The 20104-nt window shown below is 41.8% G+C and overlaps 1 protein-coding gene across 1 annotated transcript in view; it reads left to right on the forward strand.

Annotated features, from left to right (window-relative positions):
• Positions 1 to 7117: 7117 nt before the first annotated feature.
• Positions 7118 to 20104, forward strand: part of cacnb3a (calcium channel, voltage-dependent, beta 3a) — a gene marked incomplete at both ends in the record, with an annotated part of 31277 nt that continues 18290 nt past the window's right edge. Inside the window, 2 exons of the mRNA XM_084069476.1 lie at positions 7118 to 7222; positions 9320 to 9412. Coding sequence (XP_083925602.1) covers positions 7118 to 7222; positions 9320 to 9412 — 198 coding nt within the window. The remainder of the gene's footprint in view (positions 7223 to 9319; positions 9413 to 20104) is intronic.

Here is a 20104-nt window from a genome sequence, read left to right on the forward strand (position 1 = left end):
ATTTAAAATCCATTTCACCAATATATGCTTTTATGAACAGCAAAGATTAACATATCCATCAATTTATCTCTGTAAGTCACCTTGAGTGGCATTCCTCACAGAAGGCATCCGATTCTTTAAAAATAAATGCAGCCTGAAGCATAAACATACTGTACAGGAGTGGTTCTCAAAGTGCGGTCCGGGGACCCCCAGGGGTCCTTGAGGGGGTTCCAGGGGGTCCCCAGCCAAAGTAGTTAACATACAGTAGCATCACAATAATTGTATCCACTTTATGCAAAATACGTCGGCTATTCAAAAATAGCAGATCTACAAGCGTCGGCTATTCAAAAATAGCAGATCTACAAGCTCGCAGCGCTTGTAGATCTGCTATTTTTGATGATTCTTCTGGGGGTCCCTGCCAAAAAAACTTTTTCAGATGGGGGTCCACAGCCAAATACATATCATTTTGGGGGTCCTTGACATGACAGTTTAAGAACCACTGGTGTATGCATGGGTCCATCTTATTTCTGAGCTGAGCTGAATCACTGGGCTATCCATTCTGGAAGGAATGGATAGCCAAGCCAATTAATTTAGCCAGCCTTTTTCTCAGTTGCATCAACACGATGCTTTAATCTTTGTAGATGAAGTGTGCAGCTACTCATGCAGTAGTATTAGTTTGACATAATTAAAACACAGAATACTATTTTACTATTATTAGCACATACATTCTGCACTGTTGTTGGATTAAAGTTTTTTTCGTTTTTTGTTTTAACGAATAAAATGTAATTTTGTCCAATCTGTATGGAGTATGTTAATACAATATAACTTATATAAGGTAATTGGGGTGGTTGTATTTTGTCTCCCTGCTCTGTTGAGACATTTCCTGTCAAAGGTCATGTCTCAAGGATCTGACACACATTTTGGCCTGATGGTCAAGATTCATCCAAGATTCATCCCCTGAGCAAGCAGGCAGGCTCTATTAGCTCAGCATGAGAGTGCAGGAAACCGGGTTCAAATCCGGGGTAGAAGAGGAAAGATTTAACTTGTCTATAAAAATATATGGTCATTCCTCACAAAACAACGTTTCAATAATAATCCTTGGATTAGTGAATCCCTCAAACATGAATCAGGAAAAACCAATAACAAGTGTGAAGAAATAGAGGGAGACAGAATTAGTGGAGGGCTGTTGCCTATACCCAGTAGGCCTATTTCCCTTTCCAACAATCCTAAATGCAGATATTGGATGGTGATTAAATAACTTCAATAACGATGAGGCCAAAAAAAGAATATAGATTTAGCCTAAATCACACAGTTGAAGCACGTCCAGTATAGGACAGACTCCAGTCACTTTTAGGGCACTGCAGAGGTGTGTGTGTTTTCATTCCCACTAACAACATTTCTCCACGGAACACTGACAACATTTCTCCCACGGAACATGGATGGTTTTGGTTATAAGCCCACTTGTTTCTATATTAGAAGAACAAGTTAAAATGTTACTAACTTTCCGTGGTTTTGTGGGCTCCGAGGACGCTTTTGTTAAATGAGTTTGGGTTTGTTTCCAGTGGGAAGCGAACGCACAGATGTAAATCCCGCCTACTACATTTGATTGGGTAAAGCACGGCCCGCTTCCTGATCTAAGGCACGGCGACTTGTAGGCCAATGACACGTTCTGAACAGGGCCCCCGACAGGTTCAGTAGCGCAGCTCTGAATCTCTTCTTGAGAGATTAGTTTGCAGCTGATTCTCATTGATGCTCGTTAATTTCATACTGGAAGATAATTGAGGTGACTGGGCCGAAACTTTATCTCAGTAAATGACATGGAACTCCATATTCGGGCATGTCTGACATCATAGCGACAACATAATCATGACGTGAGCTTTGAATCATCTCGGCTTAAAACCAGACTGCACATTGTGAATGACACACATGGAGAGAGACATCGAGGAAGTCTTCAACACCTACAAGAGGAACAATTCCAGCAGAGATCCATACATTTGACTTTCATCTGGTAATTGCCCTGTAACCAATCCTGGATCGTACGGTCACACATCATTAATTACATTCTTGGACCATTACAGCCCATGCATAGCAGCAGCTTTGACCATGAACCAACTGTTCCCGACAACAAGCCAGCAGCAAGGAAACTCAGGAGAAGAAAGACCTTACAGTAGTCAACAGTTTACCAGGACTTTAACTCAATCGGAAGTAAAGAGACATCGTCTGACTGACACAGGAAAGAAAACTTACATCTGTAAACAATGTGACAAGAGTTTCAGTCGCAATTCTCACTTGAAGACACACCAGCGTGTCCACACAGGAGAAAAACCTTTCTATTGTAAACAGTGTGGCAAGAGTTTCACTCAGTTAGGTAATCTGAACAAACACCATTCACACTGGAGAAAAAACTTTCTACTGTAAACTGTGTAACAAGAGTTTCAATGAGTTAGGTAATCTGAACAATCACCAGAGTGTCCACACGGGAGTAAAACCTTTCCATTGTAAACAGTGTGACAAGAGATTCACTCAGTTACATAGTTTGAACAAACACCAGCGTATTCACACTGGAGAAAAACCTTTCTACTGTAAATGGTGTAACAAGAGTTTCAGTCGGATAGATCACCTGAAAAGACACAAGTGTGTCCACACAGTGGCTCCATCATTTTTACAGTTAACCATTAACCGTTAGTATTAACACATTGAGTGCCAAACACGTAGATCGACGTGTTTGCAAATACACCCGTCGAGTGCCATAACCGTAGATCTACTGTACATGTTTTACACTTTTTTTCCCCACATGGGGCGCTCTAACGCAACTTAGGAATGATCCGAGGACCCTGTAAAATGGAATGGCCGGATGTGAATCCAGTCCAAAAAACGTACCTTCCGTCCGTTCCAATGATAGGATCTTGAGAAAAAGGTCCATATCTCCATATCTTTTTACAGTGGTGAAAACAAGCCATTTTTGACAGGCGATCACTCTGCAATGGCGGATCGCAGACTGTAACAACCAAATAAATGGTTGGTTCTCAACTTATTTAGTTTCAACTTTCAAGAGTGCATTATTTCCTTGTGTGACCCTCAACACAGGATTTAAAGGTTTCATGACATGCAGGTTTTACGAAACATTAAGGCTTTATCATGGTCCTTTAAACGTGTATTAAAAGGTTTTAAAAATCCCCTCCAGTGAGCCATGGCAGGTTTTTTCTCTCTGTGTTCTGAAGCCTTTTCAGATGCAATGAAAAGAAAACCTATTTGCCTGCGGTTGTCGCTGTTGAGGCATTTTGTCTGTCAATCATCGCCTCTACTCCGCGGGGAGGGGGCGGGATTAATGGACTTTGACATCAAAGTCCACGGGACAGCATTTTTCTGAGCCCAATTATTTTGAAAATAAATCCACTGAATGTTCAAAGTTCCGTTTTTTTGGGTGTAATTGAGGTCAGAAAACCTAAAAAAAAACAGGCAGGTTATGTGGCCTTCGGCTTGGTACCCTTGACATAATTTGGCCCTTGGGGAAAACTAATTGGGGAACCCTGCTATAGACTCCATGCACAGCCCACATATTGTGAAGACATTTACAGGTGTGGGTCTAAAATTTGGGTCCATGGGGGTTTCCAAATGGCCCCTTACGGGTGTGTAACTCTGAGAGTTATGGGGGTCGTGGAAATTGAAGAATTTGAGAACCACTGTGCTACACTAAATGGAACAGAGCCTTCATTAGTATCATGGTAACACATGTGAAGGAAGTGATACTATGGCATGCTGTGCATAGAGCCTATTTGTTCAAATACACTAGAATGCTTATAGAGACAACATGACCCACTACCCCAGTACTACGCAAAAGTGATGCAGAACAGGACATTTCTAAAAAAAATAATAATGGATAAACAGTTCAGCAAGAAAGAGAGAGATAGAGAGTGCTAGAGAGAGAGAGAGAGAGAGAGAGAGAGAGAGAGAGAGAGAGAAAGAGAGAGAGAGAGAGAGAGAGAGTGCTAGAGGGACCAATGTCAAGCAAGCATAATTAAAGATCAAAGACATGTGTCAAGCTCGACTTGAGTAAGCATTTGACTTCCTGTCGTTGTTATCAAAATAAAAGTTAGGAATATGTTGGTCAGGGTCAGTGGTGTAAAGTAACTAAGTATATTTACTCATGTACTGTGCTTAAGTACAATTTTGAGGTACTGTACTGGTGTATTTACAATTTACAGTATTTTTTACTTCTACTCCACTACATCTCAGAGGAAAATATTGTACTTCTACCCCATTACAATTATGTGAAAACTTTAGTTACTACCGGTAGTTACTTTGTAGAGTTTGATTATTATTACAAAACATACATTAACCACTTCAGCCCTATATACATTTCGGCAATTTGCCCACCAGGGGTCCTTGAGGGGGTTCCAGGTGGTCCCCATTAAAATGATTGATAGTTAGAAAACCAAATGGACCCTTATGGAGCTGTAACTCTGAGAGTATACAAATGGAACCAAATGCACCCATTGTACACTCTCAGAGTGATTGGGGTCGGCGGCCTAATGCAGCGGCTCTCAAAGTGGCGTCCGGGGACCCCCAGGGGTCTTTGACTGGGTTCCCCTGCCTAACGTATTGTTAATATATATCAAAATCAGTTTAGACACTTTTTCTTTCCCTATAGCCGTATACATCGATTATTTAAAAATAATAATCTTAACAAATATAAATATTGATGACATTTCTAACACATTTCTAATCTTGTATGGGGTCCCTGGCACAAAATATTTTCAGATGGAGGTCTGCGGCCAAATACACATTCATTTAGGGGTCCTTGACATTAAAAGGTTTGAGAACCACTCAACCACTCTAATCTCTGTCCGTTCACCCACTCTTGATGTTGCCCAGAAACCCAGCTGCCACTGGTCCCACTGTCCATGATGAACAGTGGTGGAAAAAGTACTGATAATTTTTACTTAAAGTAAAAGTAGCAATACTGCAATATAAAAATACTCTGTTACAAGTAAAAGGCCGTTGTTCAAAATGTTACTTGAGTAAAAGTACAAAAGTATTGGCATCAAAATATACTTAAAGTACCAAAAGTAGAAGTACTAAAATGTTTGAAAATAGCAGATCTACAAGCTCACAACGCGTTGCGATGCATTGTGAGCTTGTAGATCGGCTATATTTCAAATAGTCTATGTATAAAATAGTGCTGAAGTGGTTAATGTATGTTTTATATTATAATAATTTATATCTGCAAAGTAACTGGTAACTACATTTTTCAAATAATTGTAGTGGAGTAAAAGTACAACATTTGCCTCTGAGAGGTAGTGGAGTAGAAGTAAAAGTACCGAAAATTGGAAATACTCCAGTAAAGAAAAAAATACCTCAAAATTGCACTTAACTACAGTACTTGAGTAAATGTACTTAGTTACTTTCCACCACTGCATGATGAATGGTCTGTCAGGATATGCCAAAATTGGAAGGCCCGGTGAGTGCTTCCTTCCTGCAGCTGCTGTAAAGCCACGTGCCACATGGTTCATCCCTCTGGAATGTCTGTAGGACTGTTTGGGTGGAAGGAGGAGTAGGGCAGTTCCACTCCACATCTCAGACCAGCAAATATTGTACTTTTACTCCACTACAATAGGCTCTAGCTCTATGCACAGCAGCCATATTGGAAAGAAATTGGGCCTCTTCTTACTTCCTTCACAGGTGTTACCAATGATACTAATGAAGGCTCTGTTCCATTCTGGTCATGGTGCTGATATGTTGCATGTTGGCTCACTAGAAACACTCCATTTTGGTTCCCAAATGGCCCCTTATGGTGGGTGTGTAACTCTGAGAGTGTACAAATGGAACCAAATGGACCGATGGACGAGTTATGGGGGTCCTTGAAAATAAGACAAGCACTATGGCACATTAAATGGAACAGAGCCTTAATTAGTACAGTATCATTGGTAACACCTGTGAAGGAAGTAAGGAAGTGGCCCACTTCATTCCCAATATGGCTGCTGTGCATAGAGCCTATTATTTGAAAACGTCAGTTACTAGTTACTTTGTATATTTTGATTATTATTACGAAACATACATTAACCACTTCAGTCCTATATACATTTCGGCCGTTTGAAAAATAGTCGATCTACAACCTTCCAAAGATGTGTGAAAACTTGTGAAATGGGACATTCTGCATAATGAATACTTTATATTTTTGTACGTTAAGTAGGCTACATTTTGAGACCAATACTTTGTACTTTCACTCAAGTACATTTTGAATTCCGGACTTTTACTTGTAACAGAATATTTCTACATTGCACTATTGATACTTTTACTTAAGCAGCAAATGTGAGTATTTTTTCCTCCAGGGGGCTGGTGATCGCTGTTTGGCCCAGTCATTGACTGTCATCACATTCTGGACAGCTGGCTGGGCTCCTGTGACAGTGTCACTGTGGACACGCTCCTCCTCAGGGATACAGGATAGGTGGGCACTGTAGGGCATTGGTTCTCAAAGTGGGGTCCGGGAACCCCCAGGGGTCCTTGGGGGGGTGTTCCAGGGGGCCCCCAGCAAAATACAATATATATATATTTTTCATCATTAGCTTTTATTTTGGAATCCCAAGGACCGGAAGTTAGATCCTTAATATCGTCTGACTGACTTTAAGTTTTTTTTTTGGTATGGTTTATTTTAGCTGCCTTGACGGAGCTGCGAGCGAGAGAGAGAGAGAGAGAGAGAGAGAGAGAGAGAGAGAGAGAGAGAGAGAGAGAGAGAGAGAGAGAGAGAGAGAGAGAGAGAGAGAGAGAGAATAGGTCGAGAGAGAGAGAAGCGATCGTCGACGCTTCAGCCGTGTGATCGGATACATTATAGCTCCACTAATTCCTCTTATTTTTTTTAGGGGGCATTATTAATTCCTGGAACTCGGACAGCATTCGCGTTTTTTTCCATATTATTTTCCTCACTGCCCACCCACCCCTCTCCCCCCGCCCCTCTCCCTCTTTTTTTTTTTTATTTTTTTTTACCGCATCTCGATGTATTCTGTATCCTTCGTTTCTTCTTCCAGTAACACAACCGACCCCTGATCATCACATCTATGTGCCGCTGCTCCTCTTCTCCGCCTCCCTCCTCCTCCTCCTCCTCCTCCTCCTCCTCCTCTCATCATCCTCTCAATAATAGATGGTGCAAGTCAAGATGTCCAAGTCGTCTGTAGTGATAGACCCTCTGTCTGGTGGAGGAGGAGGTGTGGAGACCACCGTCTCTCAGTCATCGCACTATTTCCAGGTAAGTCTCCAATCCTTTTCTTCGCCTCCTCACCCCCTCTCTCTCTCCATCTCCAGAGCGAATAAACTGCTATGAGCAGCATCAGGACCGTTATTTTAACCGAAGTGCAGGTTAAAATAACGGTCCTGATGCTGCTCATAGCAGTTTATTTTTAAACTGCACTTCGCCTCCAACAACAAGTATACTTGTGAGTGTACTTGTTGTTGCAGGCGAAGCGATAAGGCGTCGCGTTTAAGCAGCCAAAAAAAAGCTACTTTTTTTAACCTGCAGATTGATGCCAGCTAGTCTTCTTAACGGGGGGCAAAACAACCCGACCAAAACAACGACCCCGTTTTTAAACAAGTCTCCTTATCGGTATGAACGGTTTCCCACAACGATCTCGGCAAATGCTGCTACAGCCGTCCGTTTTTTGTTGTTGTCGTTTCTGTCCTCAATTCGGGCCCACATTCCACAAATGTATTCCCTGCATTGATTTATTATTTATTCCAATGCATGATAATACTGCAAAGCCCCGCATATGCAGGCTTGTTGTTGTCATGCTACACATCTATCTATCTATCTATCTATCTATCTATCTATATCACCTTGGGCCGTGGATTCTACTTGGGTTGTTAAAGGTGAAGGCCATATAGGAGTTTGACTCTCACCTGTAGCCCATATGTTTATAGGCTACTGTTTGTAGGCCTGCAACCGCACGGGAAATGATATACAGTGGTTCTCAACCCTTTTCGTATCAAGGTCCATTATTTATCACCACCAGGTGATGAGATTTAGCCTCTCAGACCCCTTAGAATATTTTTGTTATCGTTGGATAAGATTTTGTCCACAATTCCATGCTGTATTGATGGTGGTACCAATAGGAGAGATGACAGGCAAGCGTTGATCAAAATAACAATTATTTAATTAAGTAATGCAGATGTTTAACAATAATGTAACTCTTGAGAGTGTAAAATGAAACCAAATGGACCCTTACGGGTCCATTTGGTTTCATTTTACACTCTCAAGAGTTAAAGATCTAATAAGGGTTCATTTGGTTACCAACTCTCCATCATTTAGCTGGGGACCACCTGGAACCCCCAAGGACCACTGCACACTGGCGCAACCACTGGTTGAGATATGGGGCTCAAAACTAGTGTATTTTCTGTTTTGTGTTATTGTGTGGGGAAAGCTTTCGCTGAAAAATAGCCGATCGACAACCTCACGATGCGAGAATGATCTGCTATTTTCAGTGAAAGCTTTCCCCACAATACCATGCTGGGGTTTAAGTGGTTAATTGGCTCCGTATGGATGGACTTGATGTAAAGCTGTAGTGTACATTGATTATACAGGCACAATGCACACTGTACAACTTATTTATTTGCCTCTAAATGTTTACATATCGACCTACGTGTTTATATAGCCCTAGCTATGGGTTGCTCGCTGACGCTGTGGTCGCTATATAGCTACACAACTCCCGCCACGCAATTTCTGTAAAGACATAGTTTCAACAATGTGGGAAATATGGACCTAATAGTTGGCTATTCATTTTCAGAGATCTTTAAAGCAACAAAATCCTGAAGTCTGCTTTTTTAATTATCATATTTCATCATTCATGTCTGACCTCCCATGGAGCTGCATGTGTCCCTCATAGCCGTCTGTCTGTCTGTCTGTCTGTCTGTCTGTCTGTCTGTCTGTCTGTCTGTCTGTCTGTCTGTCTATCATCCTCCCATCCATCCATAGCTTAAAGCTCGACTATGCAAGTTGAGTGTTGACAAAACAGGGAAGGTGTGTTGCACACTCCTTCCCCCCACTCCCATCTTTGAGAGACATCAAACAGGTGGCTCAATTGATGCACTACCTGATTAGAGAGAGCACTAATGAGCACATAACAAGTTCAATTACACCCCCCCCCCCTCCACAAAAATAAAAAGACGATGAACATCGACATAAACAGTGGAAATAAACAAAATACAGCCAGAGATGGATGTGTTTTTCTGCAGGAAAACACACCAGCACAATAATATTGTGGGTGATAGAGGGAAATGTTTATATACATGTATATACTATATGAGCCGTTGTCCTCCTTTTCCCACCCGTTTGTTTCTCTGGTGTCCACAGCTGCCCAGGAAGTTGCCTAAACGGAAGAGTCGCTTCAAACGCTCAGATGGCAGCACCTCTTCTGACACCACGTCCAGCTTCATCAAGCGGCAGGTGAGATTTACGGGCAAATAAATAGCCTTGGGTTTTTGTTCATGCAAGCTGAACAAAGGGCTTCTCACTCACCGGGTTGCATCAAAGATGGTTGATATATATATGAGAATGAGACGAGGACCACCAGGGGTCCAAATGGAAGTGTCTATTTTGGTTCCATTTGTAGTTATATTTTTAGGATGATTTTGCAGTCCCAGGAAAAAAAGGCATCAAAAGAGGGTATGTGACCTGATGCATATTAAACCTGGGGTCCTTGAAATTCTTATGATTATAATTTACATTCCACAAAAAAAGGATATGTTGATCCGTGAGCTTGTCGATCTGCTATTTTCTGCTAAAGCTTTCCGCACAAAACGGATGCTGGGATGTAAGTGGTTAACCCATTAATACCTGGAACAAGAGACATTTTCATTTGATCTAAAAAGCATTACAAGCGCGGCACAGATTTTTTTAAATCTTTGAATATATTATTTTTAAGCGAACATTTTTAACTCTATTCTTTGCTTCTGGGGGTCACTGGAACAAAACATTTTCAGATGGGGGTCCGCGGTCAAATACATATCATTTCGGAGGTCCTTGACATAAAAAAGTTTGAGAACCACTGATATAGAAACATACGTTTTTCAGAAAACTGTTGGGATTTAGGAGACTTTAGGAGATTATGTAGACTCGGCTTCAGGTCTTAATGGGTTAAGCTATGGATGGATGGATGATGGGTGGGAGGATGACTGACAGACAGACAGACAGACGTGATATAAGGTTCGAAGTTGATCAGTGTGTTATTTAATTGTTATTGACATCAGTGTATTTTATGCAAGGCATGTTCCATTTGCACCCATTTGTTTTTTAAAGGTAGCTATAGTTTCAACTAAATGGAAATGACAGTGTGGGAATAATAGGCCTATAAGTTGGCTATTTATATATTTTTTCAGAGCAACGAAATCCTGAACACTGCCTTTTTTTTTAACTATAGATACAAGACCCTATTTTTTACCGCAACATTATTAACAGATAGTATGTCTGCAGTCAACAGTGTAACTATAAAGTATTTTTTATTGTCCTGGTGTCATTGTTGAGGTTGTGTTACAGCTTCTTTTAGTGGTGGTTTAGTCTGTCTGTCCCCCACAAGTTGTAATTGCTGTTTTTCTCCAGGAGAGGGCAGCGCGTTCCATCCAAATCCCCACCCAGCCCAGTCAGTGCCTTAATTACTGTAGTGTTTTGAGGTCAAGTAGACACAAGAGGCACAGATGGAGATCTGGTGGTATTTAAGAAATCTCTCTACAACTGGAAGGAAGAAAGGAAGGAAGGTAGAAAGAAAGAAAGAAAGAAAGAAGTCAGACAGACTTTTCTGGCGCAGGGCCCACTTGAAAAACTCGAAAGTGTTTGCGGCACACCCATCTGACCATGTTAAGTGGTCAGATGGGTGGGCCGTGTGCATTTTCAGAGCATGTGTATTTTAACGATCAATGAATCAATTGATTTTGTTCTGGCTTGGATCAAGTGGTATACTTAAAAGTTCCTAAAAATAATTTGTAAAGGTTTTGAACAAAGAAATACCATGACATTATTTTTATTTTTTTATATTGTTATATTATAATTACAATCTTAGTGTGTTGCCATTTATTTGGGGGCCCGCTTACAATATCACCAATACAATATCAAAATTATTAAAACATTTTTTTTCAAGTATTTTCAAAATATTATGTACAGTAGCAAAGTATACTACAAGTCTAGCCAGAGAGAAAGAGAGAGCGAGGGCCTACCCCAGCGATCTTCCACCTGGCATTCCCCTTTAGGCTATTATTTGCAGTCTGTAAGTGGGTTTTAATCCTAAGTTTTCTAGTTATTGAACCAATGAAAGGTGTTAACAAGAGCTTGTGACTAAATAATAACCACATAGGATCCATTGGAACACAGGATCATGTTTTTTCAACGTTCTCGTTCAGTAGCGCTATTTTCTGGTGAAAAACACCATCGCGGGAGCGTTATAGGCTCTATGCACAGCAGCCATTTTGTAAGACATTCACAGGTGTTACCAATGATACTAATGAAGGCTCCGTTCCATTCTGGTCAGACGGAGTCAGGTTGCTGATATTGTGCGTGTTGGCTGACTGGAAACACTCCCAAATGGCCCTTTACGGGTGTGCAGAGGAGGATTACCCAACGGGCCGACTGGGCCCAGGCCCAGGGGCCCCTGAGCTAGGGGGGCCCCTGAGCTTGAGCCTTTTTTTTTTTTAATAAAAAAAAATGTTAACATATTTTTTTAACAATTTTAACATAAAAAAAACCTAATAATTTCCCTTATTAACCGCAATATAACCGAACAATTTCTTTGTATTTAAGTTATAGGTAAAACATGCATTATATTAGCCTATCTGCCGCCGTGCACAGACGTTTTTAACCGAAAAAAACCCTATTAATTTCCATTATTAACCGAGATTTAACCGGGTGGGTGCGTGCACGCGCGCTGCGTGCGCGTGCACCCACGGAAGGGGGCGGGGGGGCCTTTTGCGTGTCTCGGCCCAGGGGCCCGTTTCTTCCTAATCCGCCTATATAACTCTGAGAGTTATGGGGGTCGTGGAAAACTGAAATTCAAAAATGACTACTGTGCTACACTAAATGGAACAGAGCCTTCATTAGTATCACTGGTAACACCTGTGAAGGAAGCGATAATATGGCTGCTGTGCATAGAGCCTATTGTAAGAGCCATTTGAGCCATGTTTCTATTTCCTGACGTCGCCACAGGGCGCGGTCAAGGCCAAGGTTGCCAAGGTATTTAACCCTGTCTGTAATCAAGGGCAGGTGTTGCTGATGGGAGGCAAACAGTTTTTTGACTGTGTTTAGGAGGGCTGTCGGTTTAGCCACCGTACGTTTAACTGTTTATGTTTAACTGTATTTATTATTTGTATGCTGGAGTTACGACCAAGGTACAGAGAATAAACACAGGTAAACATAAACAGTTAAACGTACGGTGGCTAAACCAACAGCCCTCCCTAATCAGTGCACCTGTGACCCTTAAATAACCACCCAGTGCTGTCAAAACTAGAGCCCGCCACCCAGTGTCCAATTGGCTCTATGCACAGCAGCCATATTTTTACTTCCTTCACAGGTGTTACCAATGATACTAATGAAGGCTCTGTTCCATTTAGTGTAGCACAGTGGTTTCCACGACCCCCATAACTCTGAATGGAACCAATGGAACCAAATGGACCCTTACGGGTCCATTTGGTTCCATTTGTACACTCTCAGAGTTACACACCCGTAAGGGGCCATTTGGAAACCCCTCAAGGAACCATGAGGGTCCCTGGACCCACATTTTTGACCCACAATATCAGCAACCTGACTCTGTTGGATCAAGAATGGAACAGAGCCTTCAGTAGTATCATTGGTAACAGCTGTGAATGTCTTCACAATATGGCTGCTGTGCATAGGGCCTATAGTAATAATGCCAACCTACCAAATATTATACTGTACAACCATCAAAATGGCTCCTACAGTTATTATTATGTTACGCGTACAGCCCGCCCTCCCGTCCTGTGTACGGGGGGAGGGGAGGGGGGCATGAACGATAGTGTGAACGTAACAGCTTCAGGAGGTGAACGAGCTTGTTCACGGCAATGAACTAGTTCTTTTGAACGAATCGATCATGAACGACCCATCACTATTCTGAGAAAAGGTTCTGAGACCACCCATCAGAACAGGGGTTCCCAACCTGGGGGTCGGGACCCCTCAAAAGATTTTGGTCCCCAGTTTGGTCCCCAGACCCCAGTTCAAAAATTATTATTTTGGGGGGATCACGGCCTGAAAAGGTTTGGGAACCCTAGCATTAGAAGATCTGAATGACGTTGATTTGTAGTCATATTACCTCCCTTTATAAAACTTCGGAAGGAGCATGTATTACGCTTAAAGGCATAATATGTAACTTTGTCCTGCGTTTGCAAAACAAAACAGTAAATACATTTTACCAATCATTTCCCTCTATACCAGCAGTTATCATCCACTGCAGTAGAGTGGTGGTGTTTACCTGCACAAACACATTGTCTTATTTTGGCGTTTTCTCTGTTTGTTTTGGTAGACCAAAAAAGACTTCCCTGTCTACCAAAACAAACAGTGAAAACACCAAAATACAGCGAGAGGGCAGTGTGTTTCTGCAAGTAAACACCACCGCACTACTCCAGTGGGTGATGACTGCTGGTAAAGAGGGAAATGATGGGGAAAACATGTATTTATCATTCTGTTATGTAAACACAGGTAAAGGTTACATACATACATACAGTGATTAAAGGTCTCAGTCGCCAATATAAAGAAAACATCACATGGATGCAACTGGGACGTATCATCAGTGTTGTAGCCTGGGGTCGACGGGTGTTTCGGGTCTCGCAACGTACAACATACACCCTCGCCCAGGTGACCCAGCCAGGGTTGATCAAGCCCCCGACTTACGCCCCAGTAGCTACCCACGGTCAGTCCTCTTAGGGAAAGACAGGGCCTATTTACTGTAGCTTTAACCCAGGGGTCTTCAACAGGGGGTCTAGGGGGTCCTCAGAGCTACTATAGGGGGTCCGCCAAGTCTTTGTGTGATAGGATTTAGTTTTTTTACATTAATCACTTGAACCCTAGAATTCGTTTTCGGAGGGGAACATTAGCCGAAAATAGCAGATCTACAAGCTCTCAACGCCTCGCGCTGCGAGGCGTTGAGAGCTTGTAGATCGGCTATTTTTGGCAAAGAGGCTATAGGTGTAGAGGGAAAAAATTGCAGACTAAGTAAAAAAAAAAGTTTAATCTGAAACACAATTTTATACAATATAGAGTAGGGGTCCCTGCTTCATCTCTCTCTCAGCTAGGGGGTCCTTGGCCTGAACACGTTGAAGACCCCTGCTTTAACCCATACATACTATGCTTTTAGCCGTTTTGGACATACAAGCTTTCCGTCCCGTCAATAGCGGCGTTATCATTTTTATTTAGTTTAGTAAAAGAATAAAAAGCTCAGCTAAAATGAAGCACCGAGCAGCACTATCTCCATTAGCAAAGAGTTCATGCTGAGGGGAGGTTAGTGGAGCAGGCTACCTGAGAACCATTAGTGTGAGAGAGGAAAAGGGCTGAGCAGACATCTTATTGAGGAGAGGGACATTAGTTATCCTGATTAGAGGCTCAATGACAATCTTCCAAGATTCCCGGAGAATATTGCACGCTCTTAAAATATTCATGAAACTCATTTGCAGGCCTTTGGGGGCGACGGTGGCTTGGTGATGTGTTGATTTTCATGCCAGCATCTCTCTCTCTCTCTCTCTCTCTCTGTGTTTTTTTGTAAATTAACACCCTACTTGATCATACTACAGCGCAGGCACGTGCACATATAGACATGAAAGGGGGCTCGAGCACCTGCCCTTTTACCTGTGGTAAAAAAGTGAACTCTCCAGACTAAAAAAATATATCATAATAATCTATTACTCCCCAAAAAAGAAATGTCAACTGCGCTGACGGAAATGGCAGTGGGAGTGCTGGATGCAGCTCAAAGTGAACCTTACTCAGGTATCTAGTTTGTCGCCGTCCGACCTTCCTAGCCCGAGTTATTAAAGAAAAACGGCCAAAACTATTTTCGAAAACCTTGTTGCATGCGCGACTTTGAGGACATTAATCACGCAATGACACCTTTTCGGGTTATGTGGGGTTTCGGCCCTAAAAGTATGGTAATTATTCGGTGCCCTTTAGAAAATTCCAGCCCCCTGCCCCTCCAAATCCCTCTGCACGTCCCTGCTACAGCGTCACACATAAGCATCAAAAGTAGATGATCCGCAAGCTTGAGCTTGTAGATCTGCTACTTTTGATGTTTCTGAATTTCTGAGTTTCCACCCGACAGAGACGATACATATCATTGTTATGCTGATGATACACAAATATATCTCTCATTCAAGCAAACTGATCTCACTAAACTCACAGTCTTGCATGACTGTTTAACTGGCATCAACCATTGGATGGCACAAAACTTTTTACAACTCAACCCTGATAAAACCGAAATCCTCATCATAGGCCCTGAGATTAGCTCAAATGCAATTCGTCTGTCCCTTGGTCCCCTGGCAACTAATGTCAAACAGTCTGCAAAGAACCTAGGTGTCTTCTTTGACAATCAAATGAACTTTGATTTCCATATTAAAAAGGTTACCCAGTCATGCTTCTACCATCTACGCAATATCGCAAAAATAAAATCAATGCTCACTTCTCAAGACCTGGAAAAAATCATGCACGCTTTTGTCTCCTCCCGTCTCGACTATTGTAACGGACTCTATACCACCCTGAGCCGTTCATCATTATCCCGACTTCAACTAGTTCAGAATACGGCAGCCAGAATCCTCACAAACACCAACCGCAGAGCACACATAACCCCGGTACTAGCCGCACTGCACTGGCTACCAATTAGGTCCAGAATAGAATTTAAAATTATCTTAACCACTTATAAAGCATTACACGGACTGGCCCCATCTTATATTTCGGACCTACTGCCCCCTAAGGACAATATGAGATCCCTCAGGTCTTCTGACAAAGGCCTTCTCAAAATACCTAAGTCCAACCTCAAAACAAAGGGTGACCGGGCTTTTGCAGTGGCCGCTCCCACACTGTGGAACGCCCTACCATTGGCCCTAAAAAATGCAGAGTCTGTTGAAGGTTTTAAGAGGATGTTAAAAACACATTTGTTCCGTAAGCATTTTTACCCATGAAGTTCTACCTGACTTTCATGGACAAATTGCTTTGTTTTAATCATTGTTGTATTGTTTTATTACTCTATTTATATACCTTTATACTCTATTGTTATCGTGTTAATTTTGTTTAATCATGCTCCATTGTACAGCACTTTGTAACCTTGTTTTGAAATGTGCTTTATAAATAAAATTTACTTACTTACTTACTTACTTACATCGTGGCTGTCGGGTGGAAACCTTGTATGTCCAAAACTGTTCCTTTCTTCTTATTATTTAAAAATATATATTTTTAAAAATAGTGGAAATAGCCGAGCTTGTTGATAGGATATTTTTTTCTGTACCTTTTGTACAACACTCTTGTATGATGAAGCAGGGCGTAAACCGTAAAGGGATTATTCACAAAAAAAAATACTTTTATTTTATCGATTAGTCACCCCATGGAGACTTGAATTCATGGATATTTTTTTGTTTTTGTCACATTCCTAAGTCAATAATTTGATGACCAGCGGACCGGTAGGCAGTGGTTCCGGTAGGAGACACAAAGGAGACTCTTTGTGTCTCCTACCGGAACCGCTGCCGGTCATCAAATTATTGGCTTAGGAATGCGACAAAAACAAAAAAATATCCTTGAATTCAAGTCTCCATGGGGTGACTAATCAATAGAAAAAAAAGTCATGTTGGGGGTGAACTATCCCTTTAATTCACCAAAAAAAAACAAAAAAATGGAGATACGAGGTTTCTGCCTGACAGCAACGATATGTAAAAAGGCGTATAAGCTGCGGGTATCGCTGCAAACTGTTAATGCAGGAATGGATGAGATTTCAAAAAATAGAGCATGTATTCATATTCAGACGGTTTCTCTGTGATTGGGGTGGAGCGCTGAGGTATGACTCACTTCTGCAGTGGAATACAATGAGCTGTGTGTGTGTGTGTGTGTGCTGCTACAACTGTTGATGTGCTGTGTGTACCGTGATGCAACACACTGTTGACAGGGACACACAAGTGTGTGTGCGTGTGTGTGCGTGTGTGTGTGCGTGTGTGCGTGTGTGTGTGTGTGTGTGTGTGTGTGTGTGTGTGTGTCTGTCTTAACCCATTAAGACCGGGAACGCATCCGTGTAATTTGTTTTGATTTCTTTGGCTATTCAAACTGAGCAGATATACAAGCTCATAGCGCGGCACTCTACGCACACTATGAGCTTGTAGATCTGCTATTTTATTATGAGAAATCATGAAAATGTTTGCAAATCTTTAGTTTTAATATATATATATATATATTTGAGTTACAAAGGTTCGCTAAAAAAAAAAATAGATTCAAAGATTTGCACACATTTTCACGATTTTTCAAAAATAGCAGATCTACAAGCTCATAGCGCGGCACTCGGTGCCGCGCTATGAGCTTGTAGATCTGCTATTTTTGAATAGCCCAAAGAAATCTAAAAAAGGACAGAGATGCGTTCCCGGTCTTGAAGGGTTAAGGAGGGGAGAGAGACAGAAATAGAATCAGTTGGGCTCTGATCAAGTGTAGCCAAGTGATAAAATGACGCACATACCTTTACACAAAACGTGTGTGTGTGTGTGTGTGTGTGTGCGCGCGCGACTGTTGCTTGCGTGTGTCAGAAGCCCAAATTTATACTTTGCCGTTACAAAAATAGAGGCTTGCAGCGACAGCGCGTCACACGAATGCTTGTAGATCGGCTATTCTCGGCATTTTCGTCACACGGTGGAACATCAACTGGGCATGTCTGAGGGGGATAATGAGGGAGGGGAGGGGGGGGGGGGTGGGTAGGTAGGTAGATATATACTGTAGGTAGAAGGTTTTCGGCAGTGTGTGTGTGTGTGTGTGTGTGTCTGCTCCAGTGTGTGTATGGTATATCCCTGGGAAAGGGGGACGGTGTAACGGTACAACATGTAGTGTATAGAGGGGCAGGATAAGGCAGGCAGCATCACTACCATGAGTAAGTATCAAACTATACTCTATATATATATATATAAACAGTATATATCGCTGTTGTCGGGCAGAAACCTCTTATCTCCATATTCAAATGTTGTGTTTTTTTCGTAAATCAACGCCTCACTTGATCATACTACAGAGTCACACGAAAGCAGATCCACAAGTTCGAAACGCGAGCTTGTAGATCTGCTGCTTTTGATATTTTTGGATTTGAATCCTGAAAAGTAACAGTTTTGGACATATGAGGTTTCCACCCGACAGAGACGATATACTTAAGTGAAACGGACCTGAGATGCACTCTTGGTTGGTGCACTCTTCTTCTTTTTTTCTCCGACCTTCTCTAAATCTCTTCGGCAAAACATAGCTGATCTAACAGGCTTAAAACGCCTTGCAATGTGATGAGTTTTGAGCTTGTAGATTGGCTATTTCTGGCGAACGTCAGATTTGCATCTTATTTAGATCTGTCTGTCTGTCTGTCTGTCTCTTTCTCTCCTGTTTGCTCGAAGGCTGTTTGGTGTCGTTTTCATTTCTTTTGTCTCTCTGTGTGTGTGTGTGTGTGTGTCACTTAATCCATTAAGACCGGGAAAGCAACGGTGTCATTTTTAGATTTCGTTGGCTATACAAAAAATAGATCTGCTATTTTTGGAGGGAAAAAAAACATGAAAATGTGCGCAAATCTTTGAATAGGCCTATATATATATATATATATACATTTTTAACTCAAATCTTTGCTTCTGCATGGGGGTCCCTGGAACAAGATATTTTGAAGACGGGGGTCCGCGGTCAAATACATATCATTTTGGGTGGTTCTTGACGTGAAAAAAGTTTGAGATCCACTGATATTATAGCAACATAAGTAAAATAAAATAAAAAACTGTTGGGATTTAGAAGACATTTGTAGAATCCCCAGAAGCAAAAATTTGAGTTAAAAATGTTTGCTTTAAAAACATCACAGCACAAAGTTTTTTTTCTTCTTCATTTACAAGCTCGTATGAGCTTGTAAATGAAGAAGGAAAAGTCTAAAATGACACAAAATGCATTTGCGGATTGAATGGATTAAACACATGATGCATTGGTCTTCTTAGTGTACCTACTGCTGCCTGCACCTCGTCTCTGTGCTCTGATACATCACTTGTTTATTGATATTGTTGCTCTCGTCTGTTCATCATTTATCATTTTGACGTTGCGCTTCTGTCTGCTCTGAGCTCTGCAGACTGCTTAGAGCTGCAACAATTATCATTTTTTCCCGATTTGACAACGGCAATTTATGAAAGCTACAATCCGGGACTCATTTGTATGTTCAGAATGATATTTTAACCTGTCTGTATGGTAGAGCGTATTAAAAAGGTGCAGTGAGTGATATGTGCTTGTTAAAATGAGTGTTAAATAGCTCTATATTCTGATAGTACTCATTGCTTTAGAGTGTTTGTTTAGTAACAGTGTTAAACTAGCTCTATATTCTGATAGTACTCATACAAGCTTGTAGATCTGCTATTTTTGAACATTTTTGAAAAATATTGAAAGGGTTATGGACACTTTTTCACACATTTTCTCTTCTGAGGGGTCCCTGGCACAAAACATTTTCACAAGGGGGTCTGCGCATAGAGTTAAAAATAATAGAGAGGATATCCCCTCCCATCCACTTGCATTGAGTTGCTCACACAGCGCATGGGCCGAAATCACCCCTTCTTCCGGGTTGTGAAATGTGGTGGGCGAGGCCTATTTGGGGCTCCTGCGTGTCACTTCTGTGACGCGTTTTGCATCACAGAAGCGTGCAGCCCTGTGCGCAAGCTCGTGCGCAAGCTCGTGCGCACGCTCGTGAGTCGAGCCCATTGGTCGAAACCGTTTTCGCTCGTTCGCGTAGGAGCCCCAGGCCGTTTTAAGCTGCAGTAACATGAATGGCCAGCATGTCCATTTGGCTTCAATGAAACCACTGGGTTCTGGGGGCTTGGGTCTGCGGCCAAATGTAAATCAATTTAGGGGTCCTTGGCATGAAAAAGGTTGAAAACCACTGCTATAGAGTGTTTGTTCAGTAACAGGGGT

This window comes from Gymnoscopelus microlampas (genome assembly GCF_963454915.1).
Source record: "Gymnoscopelus microlampas genome assembly, chromosome: 10".
Taxonomy (NCBI): domain Eukaryota; kingdom Metazoa; phylum Chordata; class Actinopteri; order Myctophiformes; family Myctophidae; genus Gymnoscopelus; species Gymnoscopelus microlampas.